This window comes from Pelmatolapia mariae, linkage group LG10_11 (assembly GCF_036321145.2).
Source record: "Pelmatolapia mariae isolate MD_Pm_ZW linkage group LG10_11, Pm_UMD_F_2, whole genome shotgun sequence".
NCBI classification, from domain to species: Eukaryota; Metazoa; Chordata; class Actinopteri; order Cichliformes; family Cichlidae; genus Pelmatolapia; species Pelmatolapia mariae.
In genome coordinates, this window is record NC_086236.1 from 1,802,777 (window position 1) to 1,823,499 (window position 20,723).

At 41.5% G+C, this 20,723-nt stretch overlaps 1 protein-coding gene across 1 annotated transcript; it reads right to left on the reverse strand.

Annotated features, from left to right (window-relative positions):
* Positions 1-1,134: 1,134 nt before the first annotated feature.
* Positions 1,135-16,329, reverse strand: slc13a5a (solute carrier family 13 member 5a). Its single transcript, XM_063486750.1, has 13 exons — positions 16,216-16,329; positions 11,091-11,219; positions 10,788-10,924; positions 10,458-10,690; positions 9,667-9,834; positions 6,939-7,122; positions 6,730-6,852; positions 6,392-6,604; positions 2,551-2,654; positions 2,349-2,470; positions 1,727-1,888; positions 1,360-1,497; positions 1,135-1,263 (listed from the first exon to the last, which is right to left on the reverse strand). The coding sequence occupies exons 1-13, from the start codon at positions 16,327-16,329 to the stop codon at positions 1,135-1,137; spliced, it is 1,956 nt and encodes a 651-aa protein (XP_063342820.1).
* Between the last annotated feature and the right edge of the window lie 4,394 nt (positions 16,330-20,723).

The following is a 20,723-nucleotide window of genomic DNA, read 5'->3' on the forward strand; positions in this document are numbered from 1 at the left end:
GGGAAAATCGTGGTTTCTTCATTGGGAATTTTCCCAGTCAGTAAAGTTCTGCTGCAGCTGTTCTAGAGTCAGTCCTCCAAATAAAAACCACAGAACAGTGAAATAATCACAAAGAAAATAAAAGGGCAAACATTTGTAACGGCGGATTTATGGTAATCAGGAAGAAAATTATAATACAGTATCATCCGCAGAAAAATCTATCTCATTAACATAAACTGTGGACCTGGAACAGAGCCCTGTGGCACGCCTGCTAACAAGCAGATTTATGATGAGCAGATAAATATCAGGAGCAGCAGTTTTTCTTATTTCACTTCAAACAAAAAAGAACAATTTTAAATGACATGGTTCTTACAGACAACACTTTATTTAAGTCTTTTATAATCATCTTGTTTAGGTCCTGTTTTCACCCTCTGTTAAACTTTCTCCATGTTTCCGTGGTTTGCTCACGTTCCTCACACTGTGCTTTCATCCTCTCATTCTTCACAGCTTCTTCTATTTCGCTGCCTTTCAACAAAATAATATTACACTGCTGACAGTACAGCTTTCTGAAGATGTTTCAAATCAGCCTGTGATGTTTTTTGAAATTCAGGTTTCTTTCAGCTGTTAAATTTTCATCAGTGTCACTCAAGAGTTTTTTTTTTTTAAATTAAAGGGTCGACAGGAATGTGAATGTTTGTAGTTAGAGTCCACAGTCCAGCTCAGAAAACATTTTGAGAATCTATTCAAAACTTGGGGACTTATTATCACTGTTGTTTGGCACTAAGATTGCTTTAAAGACACTAAGAACAAATACTGCAACCTCAGTTTGTGTGTATTTATTTTACACCATCTGTACAAACATATAAAGGTAGATCTAGTTTTTCAATCCACCAAAGGTAACGTCAACTACATTCCTTGTGTGTGGAAGTCCATTAATTGTCATTAATGCTACTCTGTAGACAGTTTACTAGAACGTGTACATGCACAATGACACAAACAACAAAATCGAGATGATGTGTCTTGTGGCTCAGAAAGTGCTGCAACACGAATATAAAAAACAAACTCCTGGCTGGGAAATGCCAGATGCTGGAGCTTAAAGATCAAACCTGAAAAAGTTTTTATGTGCATAAATAAAGATGTGGGACGATGCTGCTCCTATACGGGCGCAGTGACGTTGGCCCACGAGGGGAAAGTGTCCAGAGAAAACAGGACCCGACCCCAGCTGTTGATGGCCAGACTAATGCAGCCGATGCCGATGATGTTCATCACCACACCTGTTTTTGCCTGTAGGGGGCACAGTGGGGGAGGAAGAGGAGGCTATGATGACATAATGAATCAGAATGATTATTTTTTTCCAACTGGAAGAAATGAAGAACTCACCATGTCGGACACTTTGAGGAAACCGGAGGAAAAGACAATGGCATTGGGTGGAGTGGCCACCGGCAGCATGAAGGCGAAGGAGGCGCTGAGGGTGCAGGGGATCATCACGTACAGAGGGTTCAAGCTGATGGACTGGGACTGGGTCGGGAAAAGGACAGAGTCATCAACTTTACCCATAAACTGGCTTCAATGGCTTTTTTTCCTGTTACATTTCAACACTTCCTGTTTAGATATATCATAATAAAAGTCTGTCAGTGGTTCAAAGGGGCAAAGCTCCTTCTGTTCTCTGTCACCTTATTATATGAAACATCTGTAGGAACATCTGTAAATAAACAAATACAGTCTGTGTTGGCTGTGTTTTTGGTACCATGGAAGCCAGGATGGGCAGGAAGAGAGTTGCTGTTGCAACGTTGCTTGCACATTCAGTGAAGGTGGCAACGAGCAGGCAGAGGATGATGGCGATGGCCCATGGAGGAATTGAGTGGAGCGGCGTCATCTGATCACCGAGCCAACGCGACAAACCCGACTCCTGAATCAACAAGAAAAAGCAGGACTTCAGTCTGAGTCTGAAAGCAAAGGTTTCTCTGTGGTCTTTACTTTTAATGAAAACTCGATCTGGTGTCTTCACTTTTCCAAAATATATACAAGATTTACTTAATCTCATTAAACCATCTGCACTGTGCCCATACAGAGCAGAAGCGTCATTTCATTTTCATTTACTCACAAAGTCTTAGTTCTGTTATTCTCTTGGCTATTCAAAATGTATTTTTAGTTTATTCCTTCTAAAAATATAAAAACTAAGGCTGCATAAAAGAATTTAACAGAAGTTCAAAGACATTTACAGATCTGATCTGTAAATGTCTTTGAACTGTCAGCAACTAAAAAGCAAGGCTGACATAGTAAAAACACCTCGTGGTGCACTTTGTATGGAGCGATTTGTCAGCTTGGTCCTTGTTTACTCTTTTTATAAATACAATCAAAGGTTTTACCTCACTGCCTTTGGCCAAAGCAAAGCCGCCTCCCAGCAGCAGGACGATATTCCAGGGCATCTTCTTCTGAGTCACCTGCCAGGTGAGCAGAGAAGGGGCAGGGCCTCGAGAGACCTGAGACTCTGATTGGATCAAACAAACAATTTAAATCACAAACATAAATTGCCTTTGTGTCTCATCCACATGTTGTGTATTTGTGTACCTGTGTCGGAGCGCCTCCAGAAGCAGAGGTATCGCGGCGGCTCGGAGGGAAGAACAAACAACAAAACAGCAACAAACAAGGCAACGGTTGCATCTGTGACGAACCTGCAGACACAGAGAGAGAGCTCAATGCAGGATCTACTTTCATCCACTCAGCATCAAACAACGAACTAGATACTGTCACTTCCAAAGAGCACAGGTGGTTCGGGAAGATTAAAGCCTTAATGAGTCATGCTGAGCTGAACATCTGGGATTCTAATGGTTGTATTTTAATCTGGCAAGATCACCATGGTAGCTTTTGCAAAATGGTTATGCTTATTCACTGACTCGTTTCAATGTCACGGTCAAAGTGCAAATAAGATTCTCTGTAACAGGAATAACAAAACTCGGAGCCTCCGGGGAACCTGCTGCTTCCTGCGACTGAAGCAGGAACAAAGACTCCTGAACAAAGACTTAAAGGAAAGTTCATGAATCTAGCACCTTCTAAACACTGCAGTCGGTCACGGGGCTTTGAAAGATGAACACTGTTCAGCTTCTGTTTACAGTCTGCCGAGGTCGGAGAAGATGTGACAGCATAGCAGGCGAATGCCTGATCCCTCTGTTTAGTTTCACTCCTTAAAGACTCACCAGGGTTGTATTCATTAAACATCCCAGCTGTGTGTTCAGGGTCCAGGTCATTTAATGACTTATAAACAATAACCAATACTTTGAACTCAGTTCTGGTTCAGACACAGGAGCCAAATCACCTGACCTGGTGTTGAAGGGGGAGGGGTCTAGTTTTGGTTACCTTGGACCTTTGGTTTACGCAAACAGACGATTTTGAAGTGTTTCCTGATAACACAGGTTTACAGTTGACGTGCAGTCGCCCTCAGCTGATGTCACACCCTGACAATAACATGAGCAGCAACTATTGTTCAAAGCAGCTGAAAAGGATTTCAGTCAGATTGATGCATCACTTCCAGCTGACTGGAGTTAAACACATCTGGAAAATATCTACAGTGAACTACATCATCAATGACTGTGCAGCAAAAAAGGAATTTTCCTTCAGTGAAAACGAGACATTCAGATTTCAGAGTCTGCCTGCAGCTCTTTGCTGTTCTGCTCTGAAGGCTTCCACACAGAGGCTGTTACCAGGCACAGGGCACGGCCTGCCTCCTGTCTCCAAATCACTATTTCAAATAACTGAAACCCCTGAAAGGTCAAAAAGTACAAAGCTCACAGGAGGTGGATGTAGAAACATAAACCCAGTGGTTGCATGGTCACTGAGTGTGTGCAAATACCAAACCTCCGGCTGTGGTGAAATTCCTTCTCACGAACTCAGCGGTCGATATTTGACCGTGTGACGGGAGGTGAGCAGAGTCAATGACAGCTGAAGGGGTTTCATTTAAGAAGGAAGAGGCAGTTAAAAAGTCCTAATTTCTAAGAAATAATGACAATAATAAAAATAATAATGAGCTTTTCCTGCAGCCTTCATCGGTGGACACGGACCTGCTGACTTGCAGGGTTTGTTTTTTGGGAGCATATTGATATTTTTCATCTTTGATGAAAAGTTGAAGGCTAATGCTCCTTTGCTTCATCAACAACCTGCAAACTGATGCTCAGTAACATCCAGAACTGCGACCTCTCAGAGAACAATCTGATAAAGTCTGAAAAAGCTTTCCAACAAAACCCTAAAGATTCAGTCCACAGAGGGCAAACATCTGACATCCAGCTGTGTTTCTTCATTTTAACGTGTTTTATGATGAAAGCTCTGAACACGAGTTCACTGAATATTTGATGCAGTTTTCACTGTTTCTGGAAGCTTCTTCAAGACTTTGTCTCCACATTCATGCTCCAAAGAGAAAAACGCTCTGATGGGACTAAAATGTGAATTAAACTGATTACTGATGTTTTTGAGTAAGATATTCTAAATGTTTCTGTTTACGTGTTAAATCTCACATTTTTCTTCTTTTTCTCAGAAACTGAGTTTTTTTTAATTTCCAGTCTCGGTCTTAACAACAACACGACAGGTACGAGCGCAGAAACAAACAGGTCGATGCGTGACGTCTGCGCTACTCCTGCTGGTCACGTGACCCCACCGGGAGTTTATGAATGAACAGGAAAGTAAGCAGGTGATAGGTGAGGGGGCGGGGCCGGGACTGGAGGTCATGCCATGTGTTGCCAACTTCCCACACGGTTAAACACACGTGTTAAGCTGTGGTGGTGTTGGTCAGGGTTTAAAGTCAACTTTAACGTCTCAGAGTTACAAAACATAATTTTACAGATTAAAAATCTTCCTGTATGAGTCAGGCAGACAGCCTCAGCTTCTTTAGGCAGCGTTTGTGCCATACTCACATATACTCAGACATATATGATTTCCGTTACTGCAGAAGTGAAGCAAATAAACATGACAACCCTCAGTCTTTGTTTCTGTGATTTTGTTTTGGACGTTTGCTGACGACGAAGTCAAATCCAGAAACTCAGCGAAGTGCAACAACACGACCACTGTGCAGGTGCCAGAGAGTCGCAGCTGCAGGGGCAAAGAACCGAAACCTGAACAGACATCGTTCCGTTTTTCAGTTGAAGAAAATCGGTCTAGCTGTGAAACACCTGCCTGCAGACGAACTTCGATCCTGGAGAAGCTGAGTGATTGCAAATGAAGCGCATGCTGGGTCGCATTTACAAACTACATGGAAAACTTCTAACTATTAATATAATCTAATGGATTAAGTGCATAGTTAACCTAATTTGGAAACCAGTGAGTCCAGTATCACCAGCTGATTCACTAAAATTTAATTCACAAAAACTAATTGTGCAAATGCTGCTGAAAGGATTGAATAATAAAAGCTGAGATAATAATATTTAAATGAAAGAAAAATCAGACTCTAACTAGGCCCGGTGTCAGGTGAGCTCAGTTCATGCCTCCTGTATTTGTGTAACACGGGTCAAAGCTGCAGCTGTGACACTAAAGTCCAGCATTTGTACCCAGGACACGTCCAGTGTTTGTTCCTCGCCTCTGATTCCTGTTTGTTCTGGGAGTTTGCCCCGAGGCAGGCCCTTTTTTTCCATCTCACATTAGTGCAGGAACAGAGACGAACACACGTGAAAGTTGGATCTCAGAGTTTCTGCTCAAAAAAACTCAAAACACCCCTTTAAAGGATCATTCCAGTGCTTCACAAAAGATCTACATTCAGTTTGGAAATGAGACTTAAATCCAAATTCTTACATTTTTCTTTTAACACAATAAATAAATTAATAAACTACAAGCTTGGAAAGTTGTTACGATAACGTGGAGAGGCAGATTCATCTAAAAACATGAACCAGAACAAGAAAAGTGCATTTTAAAAAATCACACAAAGAGCTAACCTTGGAAATAAAACAGGAAGTAATTTAAAAAGGAAGTAATTTGGTCTTTTGGAGCATTTTTAATGACACTATCTGACCAATAGAGCGGCTGCTGTGTGAAACTCAGATGTTATTCTGTTGGGTGATGTTTGTCGCCTGGTTACAGCTTCCTGCTGCTAAATTAACACTGGCAGAAAGCTAGCAGCAGAACCTCCAACCCCGAGTGATGTTAAAGCCGAGAGCTCGCCGACCCCGGCCGAGCAGGTAACACTGGATGAGCAGGTGTCAGTGACCTGTTGGTCACAGCTCGTTGGCCGAGGAGGTTGGGCCCTCAGAGTCTCAGTTAGTCTGCTTTTTAAAAGGCGATGACGATGGAGATCTGGGCGGAGCCACGCACGAGGACGTGACGGGTCATAACTGTGACTGATTTGGGTTCGGTCTGCGCCGCTCACTGAACCGCTCAAAATACTAAAACAGCTTCATCAGCGCGCACTCGTGAAGGGTTCGCTGGTACTCACTCAGCTTTGGAGTTGAACATGTGTGTCGCCCAGCCGTCCATGAAGCGCGGGTCTCGTGTGAACCACAGCACCACCATGACAATGAAAAGTGCCAGAACGCTGAACTCTCCGTAGCTCATGGGTCCCAGACGGGAATGCTCGTCCCTGATGACCTCGTATGCTGCCCGCTCCTTCTGCGACTGGACCGCACCGCAACCCCACGTCTTCCTCAGGCTGTGATTCAAAAAAGCAAAAAAATCCAAACATGTTTGTAACTGTAAGGTTTGGCTGTGGGAGCTGCGGGAGCTGTGGGAGATGTCACAGTAATGTTGGGGGTTGTGTTTTGGTGAATGACTCACTTGCAGCCCACATAGAGGAACTGCAGCCAGAACCAGGCCAGGGTCAGCGTCAGCACCATGGTGGGGAAAGCAAAGGCAAACCAGGACGCAAAGTTGATCACGTCACCGTTCTGAGGGAAGAGCCTGCGAGGAAGAAACAGGAAGTTGAGAGTCAGGCCTTACAGGACTCGTGGTCACATGATTTGGGTGCCGTTGCTGTGAGTTCGTACTGGCTCATCTGTCCGATGAGGACCAGGTTTGGCCCGGTTCCTGTCAGGGTAGCGATGCCTCCGATGCTGGCGGCGTAGCAGACCGACAGTAGGAGGCCTTTACTCATCCTCCTCGTCTCCTCCTCCACGTCACTCAGCTCCTCCAGCTCCATCTGACAGCAGTTGCTCTCCACGGTCACGACCACTGGAAGCAGTTAACAGTGTTAACCAATGAACCTATTACCCACAACAGCTACTGAGCTAACGCTCACATTTATCTGAATGTATTCTCCACGTTATATTTGACTCTTTATTTCTGATTTGGACTCATTTAGATTGATTGATTAAATCTTTATTTTGAACATGTTGAAAAAGTACAACAACATAGAATTAAAGAGAGACAAACAAACAAAGCAAAATAAAAGGAAAACGAGCAAAAACAACTACGAATAACTTTCATGTTCAAAAAGGAGCAGGAAGAAGCTTACGTAATCCCATACATATATACATATATACATACACATTTATATACACATTTTCAATAACCCCAGTAACACCTCAAAGGATACACAACCTACAGATATATATACCCATACCAACATACCCGTGCACCCGCACACACATGAAAATATTGGACAAGAACAAATCTCTGCCTCCTCCCTGTACCCTGTAAAAACCACATCCTTAAACTGCTTTTTAAACTGCGCCATGCTCGGACATTGCTTCATATCTTTACTTAGTCTGTTCCACAGCTTCACTCCACACACAGAGATGCAAAAACTTTTTAATGTTGTACGGATACAAGGATGTTTTAAATTTAATTCCCCCCTCAAATTGTATCCCTGTTCCCTTTTAGAAAAGAGTTTTAGAATATTGTCAGGAAGCAGGTTGTTTATTGCTTTATACATAATTTGAGCAGTGAGAAAATGAACCAGATCTGTGAATTTTAGAATTTTTGATTTTAAGAATAGTGGATTTGGAGATGTGATGGTCAAAATGCTTCGATTTTACATATCTTATGGAGCTGTTCCGCACTTCGGGATTGGTGGGAAAATATAATGGAGGTAATTTTCAGTGTTTTAAAAAGAAGATTTGGTATCTCACCAAAACTGTCCATACTTGGTATAACCACAGAACTTTCTGATGGAGATTTTTCCAGTTATACAAACTGGCTCTTACTACGGCCAAGCGGGTCCTGCTAAGACATTGGAGGAAAAAGAACCCCCCTCCCTATGAAGAGTGGCTAATGACAATGGCTAAGTTGGCGTCTTACGAAAAAGTGACTTATGGTTTATTAGACAAATTGCATCAATATGATTGTATTTGGTCCCCCTTTACAAGCTGGCTTTTTGTAACTTGAAGAACAGAGGAGTAATGACAGAGTGGTGGTGTGGGGATTGGTGTGCGAAGAAAGAATAGGATAACTTCCTTTTTTTTGTTTTTGTTGTTTTTGTTTTTGTTTGTTTGTTTTTTAAACTATTTATTTGTGTATTTATCCTTAAGTTCTGTTATTGAAGTTTAAAATGAAATAAATAAAAATTGTTGATGATAAAAAAGATTAGTGGATTTGTATGATCTCTGTAGCCAGTTTAATAGATCATCCTTATGGCCCTTTTTTGTAATATAAAGATTGATGTTAGCGAACATTTGTAAGTATTTCCCCAAACCTCTGCACAGTAATGCAAATATGGTGCAATCAGGGAACAATAGAGAATGTGGAGTGATGTGTTTTACTTTACTCAATACTGAAACACTTCTTGAAATTTTGTTATGTTTATGATTTATATGCGGCATCCAGTTCAATCTATCATCTATAATCACACCAAGAAACTTATGTCAAGAACTCTTTCAATTTCCACACCAACTATATAAATATGCACTTGTGCGATGTAATTGTATCCAGCAGCTCCTTTAGATTCCCCCCAGAACAAAAAATAATTGTGTCGTCTGCAAATAATACTAATTTTAATATATCAGATGCCTCGCAAATATCATTTATATAAATAATAAATAACTTTGGACCCAGTACAGAGCCTTGTGGAACACCACAAGCAATGTCCAAGCATGATGAGGAATGGACACCCAGCTTTACAAATTGTTTCCTGTCACGTAAATAATTTTTCACCCAGTGCAATACAACCCCCTGATCCCATACCGTTCCAGTTTATTGATTAATATGTCATGACTGATTGTGTTGAATGTTTTCTCGAGACCCAGAAATAGTCCAGCTGCATACTGTTTCTGATCTATAGCATTTGTAATCTCCTAAATTGATTTGATTAATGCCAGTGATTTTGATCTTTTTGATCTGAATCCATACTGACTGTCAGAGAGTAATTTATATTTATCTAAGAATTTGTCTAATTGCTTATTAAACAGGTTTTCTAGGATTTTGAGGAATTGTGGTAGTAAAGAAACAGGCCTGTAATTTGTGAAGTGGTGTCTATCCCCAGTTTTATACAGCGGCACAACTTTAGCATTTTGTTTGGAACTTTTCCAGTCTGAAGTTGCAAATATATGTTAGAGGTCCTACGATTCCTTCTATGACCTTCTTTTCTTTAACAGTGACAGAAAAAGCATTCCTCCCTCAGCCTACGTCAGCCATTTGGACAGCTGGTCCAAAGGTTGTGACTCACTTAACTCAGAGACAAAAAAGTTTGATTACAGCTTTTTCTTCAAGGTGATTTCTGTATCTGCTCATCTGTCTGTTTCCCATAGATGTCAGGTTTCCTTGCTTCTGTGGACTTACCGGGACTGCTGCTGCTGTCTGATTGAGGTTTGTCTTGTGGTGCTGGTTTGACAATCTCCTTTGTATCCATCTGACCCTGTGACACCACTTTATACTCAGGCAACATGTTGCCTTGTAGGTTGCTGGTTGTCTCTGAGTTGCCTTGAGTTTGGGTTGATAGATTCAGACCTGAAAGTTAATACCTTGGGGTCAGACTACAGAGGAATATTTGAGCTGTCTCATGCAGTGTTACTGACAACATGTTTAGGATTTTCACATCAATACCAAAGTGACTTTTCTTCCTCTTCCTCTTCTTTAATGCTTTCATTCAAGCAAACTCTATCAGACTCAGCCTGACTGTTTCCCTGAAAGAGGACCTATTCTGTACTTTGTATTCAGGGTCTTGACCAGAGTTTCCTCGTGATTCACAGTTATTATTCTGATCATTCATGCACACCCTCAGTTTATGGTATGCCTGAAATAAGCTTCTCTCGAAGGCCACCCTCTCTAACAGCTCACTTTTTGGAAGCCTGCCGAGGGGCAGCACCTAACAGTGTTGAGCTGTACTACCTCAATATTCTGTTAAATGAGAGAAAATAAGGAAAGGCAGAATAAGGCCACTTTAAAACCTGTCTCACAAAACTGCTAGCATGTAGTCTGTGATAGACTAATTTGACACTGTCCACTGTCTTTGTTGTAATCTTTGTAATGCAGTACGTTTAGTACTTTATCAGTACCTTAGAGGAATGTTTTTTCTGGCATCGCTTCCATGTGGTTAGAAAGTAGCTATATGCCAGAAGCCTACATCGTACCTATCTCCATGATGTTTGGGTTAACAGCTTGAAGGATGCTGATGGTTTTCTCCTGATGCTCCTGAGGTAGTGCCTCACTCCTGTTCTTACTGTTGGCCGAATGCTCAGGGTCTACGTTACTGTGGAGCTGATCCAGGACGGCCTGGACGATGGGAACCATCATGGCGGTGGTTGCCGTGTTGCTGATCCACATGGACAGGAAGGCCGTCACTCCCATGAACCCCAGCATCAACCTGTGAGGGGAAGGGATTAGATTAAGCCTGAGAAACAGGGGAAGTGATCGGCTTCCACTGCAGCCCTGTGAGGAAAGATTAGGTTCAGGTGACTCACAGGGCAGGTCGGACTCCAACTATCAGCAGCACCCGGAGCGCGATGCGTTTGTGGAGGTTCCAGTGCTCGACGGCTACGGCGACCATCAGGCCCCCAACAAACAGCATGTTAGTGTCCTTCAGGTACTGCATACACACCTGGACAAAAACAAGGAGGAGACAAAATAATGGAAATACAAAGTTAGCATACAGGAGTGCAAAAAAAAAAAATCAGTTTGATAATTTGGTATCATTATTTGGATAAATGTACATGTAAAGTTGTAGTACCAAATGTAGTATACTATGTGTATGTGCACAGTCTTACTTCTTTGGACTCCATGATGCCCAGGACAGGGAACAGGATGGTTGGCAGCAGCGCTGTCACCGCCAGCGGCAACACCTCCGTGCACCAATACACCGCCATGAGGGCTATGACATAAGCACAGGCTGCCTCCTAGACACACATCAGAAAACACGTCCAGGTCAAAATGTAACCTGACACCTGCAGCTTTAACACAACATCCATAAGATGTGAACAAATGGGTGTTTCAATGCACTAATGTAGTGTTCATCTCATACAGCAGAGGGCGCTAATGCTCCAGTGGCTGTTATTAAGCTTCTGCAGAATAAATGATGGTTAAACAAACAAACATACAGACAAAAATTTCAGACAGATGCTTCAAACGGAGACGTGTAAACGCGACTGATCTCACAGGTGTGACGTGTTACGCAGTAGCGTGCTAGCACTCAGACCACGTTTTTGCAATTAGCTTTCTTTTCTATTTATTAGTAAAATGTTACTCGCATTTTTTGAGTCTTTCGTTGTGACACAAGAAAATTCATCCAGCAGTTTGCTGCCAACAGAAAAACATCCAGTCCAGTGTCACTGCACATGTTGAGCTCAGCAAGGAACGTCCACACATGCAGGTTGAAGGGAGGAGGTCTGGGTGGATGGCTGGCTCTCCAACACACAGACTTAAATGGTAAACGTGCTCTTCTACCCTACATGAGCTCTCAGAGCACTTTACTATTCTTTACTGAGGTCCATTTAGTCACAAAAAATGGTAGGAATGGTTTGTAATACAGTAATATTTGTTGTTGTTTTTTTACACTGAAATATTTTGGAAAATAGAGTGTGTGCTGTAACATGACCTCACTTCCAGCCTCTGCTTGTTTTTGGAACAAACGCACAGGAAATTAGTATCTATGGTTTTGCTGTAGTCGTTTCTGACACTGCTGCAAAGAGTCAGCAGATGAATCAAAGGCTTAATTATTAAATAGAAATGTTTTGGCTCTCTTCTTGCTTTTGTGTCTGAATGACATTATTTAAATATTAAATATATTTGTACGTATTTCTCAGTTTTTGATTTATTCTTGCTGTTTTACTATTTATTGTTTAATCTGGCACAGTTGGTGTGGAGCACCCACAACTGTGTTACATGTACAATGACAATAAAGGGCTATTCTATTCTATTCTATTCTATTCTATTCTATTCTATTCTAGTCTATTAATCTAACCAAACTCTGTCTAACTGAGGCTTGGAACAGGATCACACGCCTCTAAGCTGTCAGATTTATGTAAACTGTGACGCTCTTTTCACTTTCCACCCTGTCGTTACCCAAAACTGTAAAAACACGTTGAAGTTGTTGTTGTAGAAGAGGAGACGTGTTGATCCGGACTTCTGCTGGGAGGTCTTAAGGTGCCGAACCCAACACGTGTCAGGATTTTCCACTTCCAGCAGTTTCACGATGACTGACTTTTCAGAGCCGTGAACTTTAAAGCTTTGATCATTTGTTTTTGTGTCTCAGTCTGTCTGCTGAAGCAAAGCCACGTGTGAAACCGTACACATATAATCACAGTGACGCTCCATAAAGAGAAGCTCACCACTTTCTGCAGTTTTACACATCGACAATCAGCCCTCTCATGGCCTTTAAAACAGCTACAAAACATCAGGAGCTGTGTGTTCCTGCTACCTATTAATAATATTTGCAGTTTTAAATGTAAAGTACATTTTGGTGAAGCTTCAACCTGCATGTGTGGACGTTCGTGGTTTAATCTCTGAATCATGTTTCTGCCTGAAGGTCGCAGACGTCCACACTGATTTCAGGAGATTTCTCAATCTTTGGATGATGATATAATAATAATACTGCAGATGATGACTGTTCACAGTATTCACAGTTCATATTCAGGAACATTGTTGTGAGGTTTTTTCCAGCTTGGCGACCGTCTGTCAGACTATTTTTCTTTTTTTAATGTGTTTGAACTTGTAAAGTGTCTCAGTTTAAACGTCTGCCACGTTTTCCATCTTTGATTAGGAATAATATATGGGTTTATACAATGTTCCAAATGCCTCATAATATTTGGAAATTTCAGTTTTTATAGTTCTATAGAATCTCGTCTGATTCTGGCTTTAATTGGAGTTAAAAAACAGTTTGCCAGTGTAACACTGTAACACTACGTTTAAGGGTAACAGAAAACAGTTGTTACCGTTTTATGCGATTCATTTTTACTAAACTGGACATCTGTTGTAAATGGACCGGTTCTTGTATACACTCCACACCTCGCTTGCCTTGGGGTCAGTACTGTGCCCACCCCCGTACATCGAGCTGGTGGAAACTTGTAATTCTGAGGAGGCGGGGGAAGAGTGCGTGACGATGAGGGGAAAGATTGTATTTCTTTCTATGTGCAGAGCCCCAGAGGCTGCTGGGAGTCTGCTGACAGGACCCACTGTGTCCAAACAAAGTGAAAGACAATGAAACCTGCTCAGAGTTAAATACACAATAACACAGTGTGCAACGCAGTGATTCCCAGGAAGTGTGGAAGTCTGGGAAACGTGACTAAAGTCTCAGACGTGGACCCTGCTGTCATTGACTTGTTGTGTTTGTTTCCCCAATAGCAGCTTTACATCCCACACCTGATGTTATTTCTTTACATCCAGATGTTGTTCGTCAACTAGTTTGTTGTATTTCAGAGGACTGACTCATTCATTCACCCTCCAAACTTTCATAAAGGTTTTAGTCCTGTGATCAGGTGACTCTGAACGCTTCGTTATTTATTCTGTTATTAGCTGTTTGGGAACTTCCCATGATGCATTGAGCCTTTCTCCTTTAGCTTTTGTCTACTCTCTCCTCTTTTCTCTCCTTTCCAGCTGCAGCAGACGCCCGCCCCTCCTGCCCCTCGGCTCTGCTGGACGTCTCTTCCTGTCAAAACTGAGTTCTTCTTCCTCACCTTTGCCACGTACTGCTGATAGAGGATGTCTCTCTGATATTGTAATTTCTTTATCTGATAATATCATGTGTGGTGACATCATTGTTGTACATTAGCAGTATATAAATACAACTTAATTCAATCTTTGGAGGGATTTTATAATCTCTAATAATCTGATTGCATCACTCCTGATCACATCGGGCACTAAGCAGCCTTCGACCTGCCGACAGTCCAGCCGCCCTGTGCAAAGGCCGGACTGACTGCTGTGTGAGTGACGAGGAGCCGCTGCGAAAAACTAACAGAAATCCACGAAAGCGCCTAAAATCTGCAAAGTGGACGAGATGTTTGGAGTGTGAAATACACGAACGTGTGAAATCATTTCAAATGAGTTTAAATAAAAACCCCAAACGCTTCTCAGTTTTGTAGAAATCCAGTGAAGTAAGAGTGAATAGTTAAAGTAATGATTGTGTTTTCAGGGAGCGTCTCCGTGACCTTTCAGACCGTCTGCAGTCTGTTTGTCAATCAGTGACAGGAAACTGTGAAAGAAGCTGCTGTGCAAACACGCAGCAGCTGCACATCAGCGCAGCGCTCAGGTTACTCATCACCGAAGCATCGAGCTCACAGCGGCCAGTAACAGGAAAACAAAGACACTGTTTCTATTATTTAATATTCATTGTGAAATACACACACAGCTGCAGTTATTCCAAACTTTCATAAGCTCTTATCTGAGAGCAGATTATTAGGAACGCCTCTGCTGTGAACTCCACTTTTACAAAACTTCAGTGTTTCCAGAAAATCTGCTGTTTGTTGTTTTTGAGCTCACGCTGAGCGCAAATCAGAAAAAAGATTCAAAGGTTAACTAATACACCTGAGGAGAGCAAAATATTAGGAACACTTTTATATTATAACTCACTACCTCCTGTGTCTTCATTTTGACCTCTGAGTTTCTATTGTGTGAACTCTAATGAGTAGATTTGGTTTCTAAATCAAACCCAGTAAAGAGTAAAAGACACTAGTGTAAAAATGAGATCAAAATAAAGTAGAAAATGATGATGAAACAGCGAACACAAGGCTGATTAATGTGTCAGATCGTAGAGATTCTTTCACACTCTGAGTTTATGTTGGTATTTATTCATGTTTGCTCTGTTAAACAGCCCGTGTTCACTAAACTGCTAACTTTAACTAATCATTCAGAAAACTGGTCATTTTAAACACACACAGGTATGACATCAGTTAGGCTGCTTCACTGCTGCATTACAGTCTCAGTAAACTGGCCATTCATACTGGTTAGTGCTCAAATGCTTGTAAACAGCACTTATTGATGTGTTAGTGATCAAAACCAGGTGAATGTAACCAGTTTTGTCTCTGTCCTGGTAAACTGGTGACTTTCACTGGTCATTGTTCAGGAAACCTGATCTCTTTAGACTAAACTGGTTGCTCAAACACTCTCTGAAACTTTTAGGATGTACTAGTTAATAAACTGCTCAGTAAACTCTTAACTGGAGTTGGTCATTTCTCAGAAAACTGGCTTTTTAAACTGGTTGCTGCTCAGTTTAAACTGGCAGGTTCTCATTAACAGCTTCATTAAACAGGTTTGTTCTCTGGAGTGTCAATCAATAACTTGAACTGGTCATTGTTTCAGAAAACTGATTATTTAAACAGATTACTTAGATGAGTACTGATTGGTTGAAAGTTTGTACTTGGTAATATTTAGACCAATCAGTGCTCATTAAACCTGTAACTATGCTGCACTAGTTCACAAATAGCAAAGTCGGCAGAAGCTACAGTAGTAGTAAGAATGGAGGAGAACTGGTTAGTGTTCAGTTTAATAAAAAACAGAGAAAATAATAATAATTTTGTAATTAATTAAATTATTTTAATCATCGTTCTTCAAATTTGATATTTAGATCACTTATATTACACTGGTAGGTTGGAGGTTATCTGTTTGGGACTTTTAGGCTGCATTGCTAAACTGACTCTTTGTTGTGCCATAAACTGGTTATTTAGACCAGTTAGCACTAACCTGAGCACTTCTCTGTGAGATGGTTATTCAGGACAGCTAGTACTCAGTAAAGTTGGAAGTATAACTGGTTACTTGTCAGTTAACAGCTTAAAATGAGTTTGTCCTGTACACTGGTTCACTGGTAACTTCCATTGTTCATGAAAACTAGTTAAAGTGCTCAGTGAACTGGTCACCTCTCAGTAAACTGGTGGGTTAAACTGGTCAGTGAAGCGGTCTCACCGTGGTGCTGACGGCGAGCGGCAGCAGGAGGAACGGGCTGCAGACGAGGATCACGACGCCCTTCAGCCTCCAGACCTGCCGCAGCATTTTCACCCGCAGAGGAAGAACTGACATGGCTGATGGTGGTGATGAAGATGAAGATAAAAACAAAAAGTCAGTGCTGAATGAAGCTGAATCGGTGCTTCTCAGCTGCGTCCTGCTCACAGTCTGACTGCTCCCGGGTTTCTCTCTCACTCTCTCTCCGGCACATTTGTGATGCATTTCACGGTCAACACTAAATATTAACTTTATGTGTGTTACAGCACACACACACACACACACACACACACACACACACACACACACACACACACACACACACACACACACACACACACACACACACACACACACAGAGACTTTATCTAAACTCTCAGCAGAACAAACACTGAAGTGGAAATCAGATCCGTTTGCGTCAGTCTCAGCTCACCTGTTATCTTCCTGCTCGGGGTCAACACATCCGATCATTCAGAGCACTTCTTCATCTTCACTGTGCCAGCACTCGGATGGATCACATGAAAGCGGAGCTGGATAAAAGTTCAACATTTTTAAAATGTTTAAATGAGTGTTTAAATGAAACAAAGGACATTTTGAAGAATACAAATATAGTTAAAGAAAAGTACTGCCCAGGATCAATTTTTTTTAATCCATTAATGTTTCATAACCAATTCGATTTAAATGAGAAAAAAGAATTAGATTTAAGGGGGAAAGACATCAGACTGAGACATAAACACAGACAATCATCAGTCAAAACCAATAAAGAACCCTTAAATGTCTAGATTCAAAGACAAGAGACACACAAACAAATAAGTTGACTCTCCACCTTTTCTTTTTTTAGAACCAAAGAAGCATCTTAGGCTAAAGATGAAACATCTTCACAAACTTAAAGAAGTCCGTCTGCTTTCTTTTTTCAAGCTCTTAAGACTACCATGACCTGGATGAGTGAGAAACTACAGACATCCTGTGTGCTTACATAGCCTTTGTCCCAGACGTGATGTTCTTACCCTGAGTTTTCACTGCTTGTTGGACTTTGGACGACTTTCTAATCACCATTGGATGTTGCTCTTTATGTTTAGCTCTGCCTGTCTGTAGTGTACACTTTCTGTCCCGTTGACTGTTGATTATGTCACAAGGACATTAAAATTGTACTTACAGTCAAACTCCGGCCCTATCGATGCTCCCATCCAATGGCATTGAGAGAAATGGCACTGAGCCCCCAATAGACAGTAGAGCGTAGTCCAAGCAAATGCACACTGCTCAAAAAATCTCAATGGGAGAAAAATCAGACAGGATATCTCTACTGAAATGGACTGGGTAACGTGTTCGGCACTAAAGGACGTCACATCGTTTGATGGAAAATAAAATGATCAAGAGGCCTGAATTCAAAGACACTCGAAAAATAAACGGCAGGTTAGTTCGTTTTGCTGAAATTTCATTGAAGCAACTCCAAAAAGTACTAGTTTGTTTGCATGCCTGACAATGTTGGGGCATGCTTCTAATGAGACAAGGGATGTTTTCTCATTAGGGAGAGCTCATCGTTGAGCTCCTGGACAGATGAACTAAAAATTTAAGTCCCAGAGGTGTTTGACTGGATTAAGGTCTTGCAAGTGGTATTAATTTCTTCATCCTCCAGGAACTGCCTGCATACTCTCGTCACATGAGGCCGGACATTCTCATGCACCAGGAGGAAACCAGGAACCACTGCACCAGCGCAGGGTCTTACAGTGAGTCCAAGGATTTCATCCCTGATACCTAATGCCATTCAGGGTGTTGTTGCCTGTAGATGTCTGTGTCTCCCAACATGGATATGCCTCCCCAGAGCATCACTGACCACCACCAAGCTGATCATACTGAAGGATGTTACAGGCGCGGCTTCTCTGAACCCTTTCAAGTCTGTCACATGTGCTCAGGGTGAACCTGCTGTCACTATGAAAAGAACAGGGCACCAATTCTGGTATTCTATGGCAAATGCCAGTTGGACTCCACAGTGCCAAAAAGGGAGCACAGGGACCATAAGAGCACATTGGACCCTCAGGCCACCCTCATGAAGTTATCTGACTGTTTGGTCAGAGACATTCACACCAGCAGCCTGCTGGAGCTCCTTTTATAGCTCTGGGCATGCTCATCCTGTATAGAGTATATACCAGTCCCACTGATGGGTTAAGGCCTTCTATGGCTCTGTCCAGCTCTCATAGGGTAACCGCCTGTCTGCTGGAATCTCCTCCATGCTCCTAAGACTGTGTTGGGAGACACAGCAAACCTTCTGGCAATCACGTATTCATGTGCCATCCTGGAGAATTGAAACTACCCCCCCCCACCCCCCCCACCCCACACACACACACACACACACACACACACACACATTGACCAGATCAATATCCAAGCTCGATATTATGCTCCAATTAAACAGTGTTTCTAAAATCATGACCCCCCCCCTTTATTCCTGTCACCATGTTTGAAATCAGACGCCACAAGCACAGATGAAACTAAAGGACACTGCATGGTCATTGGACAGTTGTCAGCCTTTTTGACTCCAATCAGACCATAACTTACAAAATGATCATTTCTGTACTCAATAAGACTTTAAACTAGTGACTGAGACCAAAAGTACAGACAAAGTGTTTACAAAGGGTATAAATTAAGGGAGCAGCAGTGGCAGTCATTTTCTCTAAGATTTTCAATCAACCAGAATTTTTTTGTTCTTGGCCAACAGAGGTGTCCCCTTTTGGTTATTAAAATATTTGCAGTTTTAAGGCACTTCAAATGAGTGAAACTAAACTAAAAATTAACATCATTGAGTACAACTGAGTTTTTCTCAAACATTTCTTCTTCTTTTGTAATTCCTGCCCTAAAATGACCTTCCTTGTTCTTCCTCTTCACTCCAGCCTTTGCTCCCCTCTCTCCAATGCTGATTATTTGTTCTGTCGTCCTCCTGCTGTGTTTTAACCGGACTGAGACTCAGTGAGACCAGTTGAGTCAGACAAAGGCTATCTGTCTTTGTAATTGGGGCAACACTGCATTACACAAATAAATATTGTCTAACCCTGACCTAATAATCAGCAGTTAAGGTCATGTCAGTAGACATGGAAACACACCTTTTAAACAGTCTGGATAAACAAGTTAGTCACAGGTAGAAAAATTGGGTTCTGGCACACACATGGATTAAAATACAAGACACTGGTACCAACATAATGAAGTCAGCTGAATAAAAAAACCCTATGTGTTACTGATAAAAAGGTTGAACTGAACTATAAAAGACGAACAACACTTGTGACCGCAAGGGGGTTAAATGCTGCAGGGTCAGTAGATACAGGCTCTATATGTTTTGCTTGGGTTTTCTCATTCTGTGCATTTCTTACTTTAAATTCAGCACACATTAATTTGTTTAGTATGTAAAAGATGGATGATACCACTGTGATGTCATCCAGTGGTCTTTGGACTGTTTGTTTTATGGAGATAAATGTTTAATCTCAGTTTGCTGCTCCGTTTGGTTCATTAACAGCTAGAATCTAAAGCTAAACTAAATGTAGCATAGAGCAGCTCCAACACCAAAGTACAACATGCACATATATAGTGCATATGTTCAGATAATCTGTGTGCTGTGCTGCACTCCTGCACTGTTTTGCTACTGTCCTTAACTAAATGTTTAAATAATATTTCATCACTTTTTAATGTTATTTTATCCTTTTTTTAGACTTTACTCTTTTTGCCAGAATTAAATTGAGAAATACAAGTTTTAGTTTATTTGGAGAGAAAAGTCACAGGCATGTTACAGATGCACATCGATTCAAATCAGTTTGTAGTGTGTTTGGAAAAATGACAGCTGGATAAAATCTTTGGCTTCTGTTGCTTTTACAGTCTGCTGTTGGTCCTCTGCTGCCGCTCAGTGGACACAGGTTGAACTGCACCACGCCTCCTTCAGCTTTTCAACATTTATCTGTTTTCAGTTATTAAAGTCACAGAGCAGATATCTGCTGTCTCACTTGGCAAACTCATAAAGCCCAAAATCACTCGTCCAAAGAAAGAGTTTAAAAAAGTAAAATAATGCCAGCTGGCGAACAGCGTGTCTAACTCACAGTAGAAATCCTGTTTTATTGGAATTATCAAAACAGATGAAAGCGTGAAATCATCTGTCCACAGCTCTGATCATTTATTTTAATCTGGATTTCAGAGTCTGTTTGACGAGTGTTCTGGTTTATAGTTTAAGATATTAAATAGCAACACAGACTCATAGCAGCATGAAATGAATTTAATCCCCTGGTTCATGTTCCTGAACATGAAATTCAGTGTTCATGTACCAAACTGCAGTATGTGAAAAACTGATGTACTGCTGTAACTCAGAACAATCATGAAAGTGGAGCTTTATGTCCTTTAAGCATGGAGGATTTATACATATGGACCCACATAAAAATCTGCAGTATGAGGCTTTAATGACAGCTTTGGAATTTAATTAGAAAAAAAGAAAACTT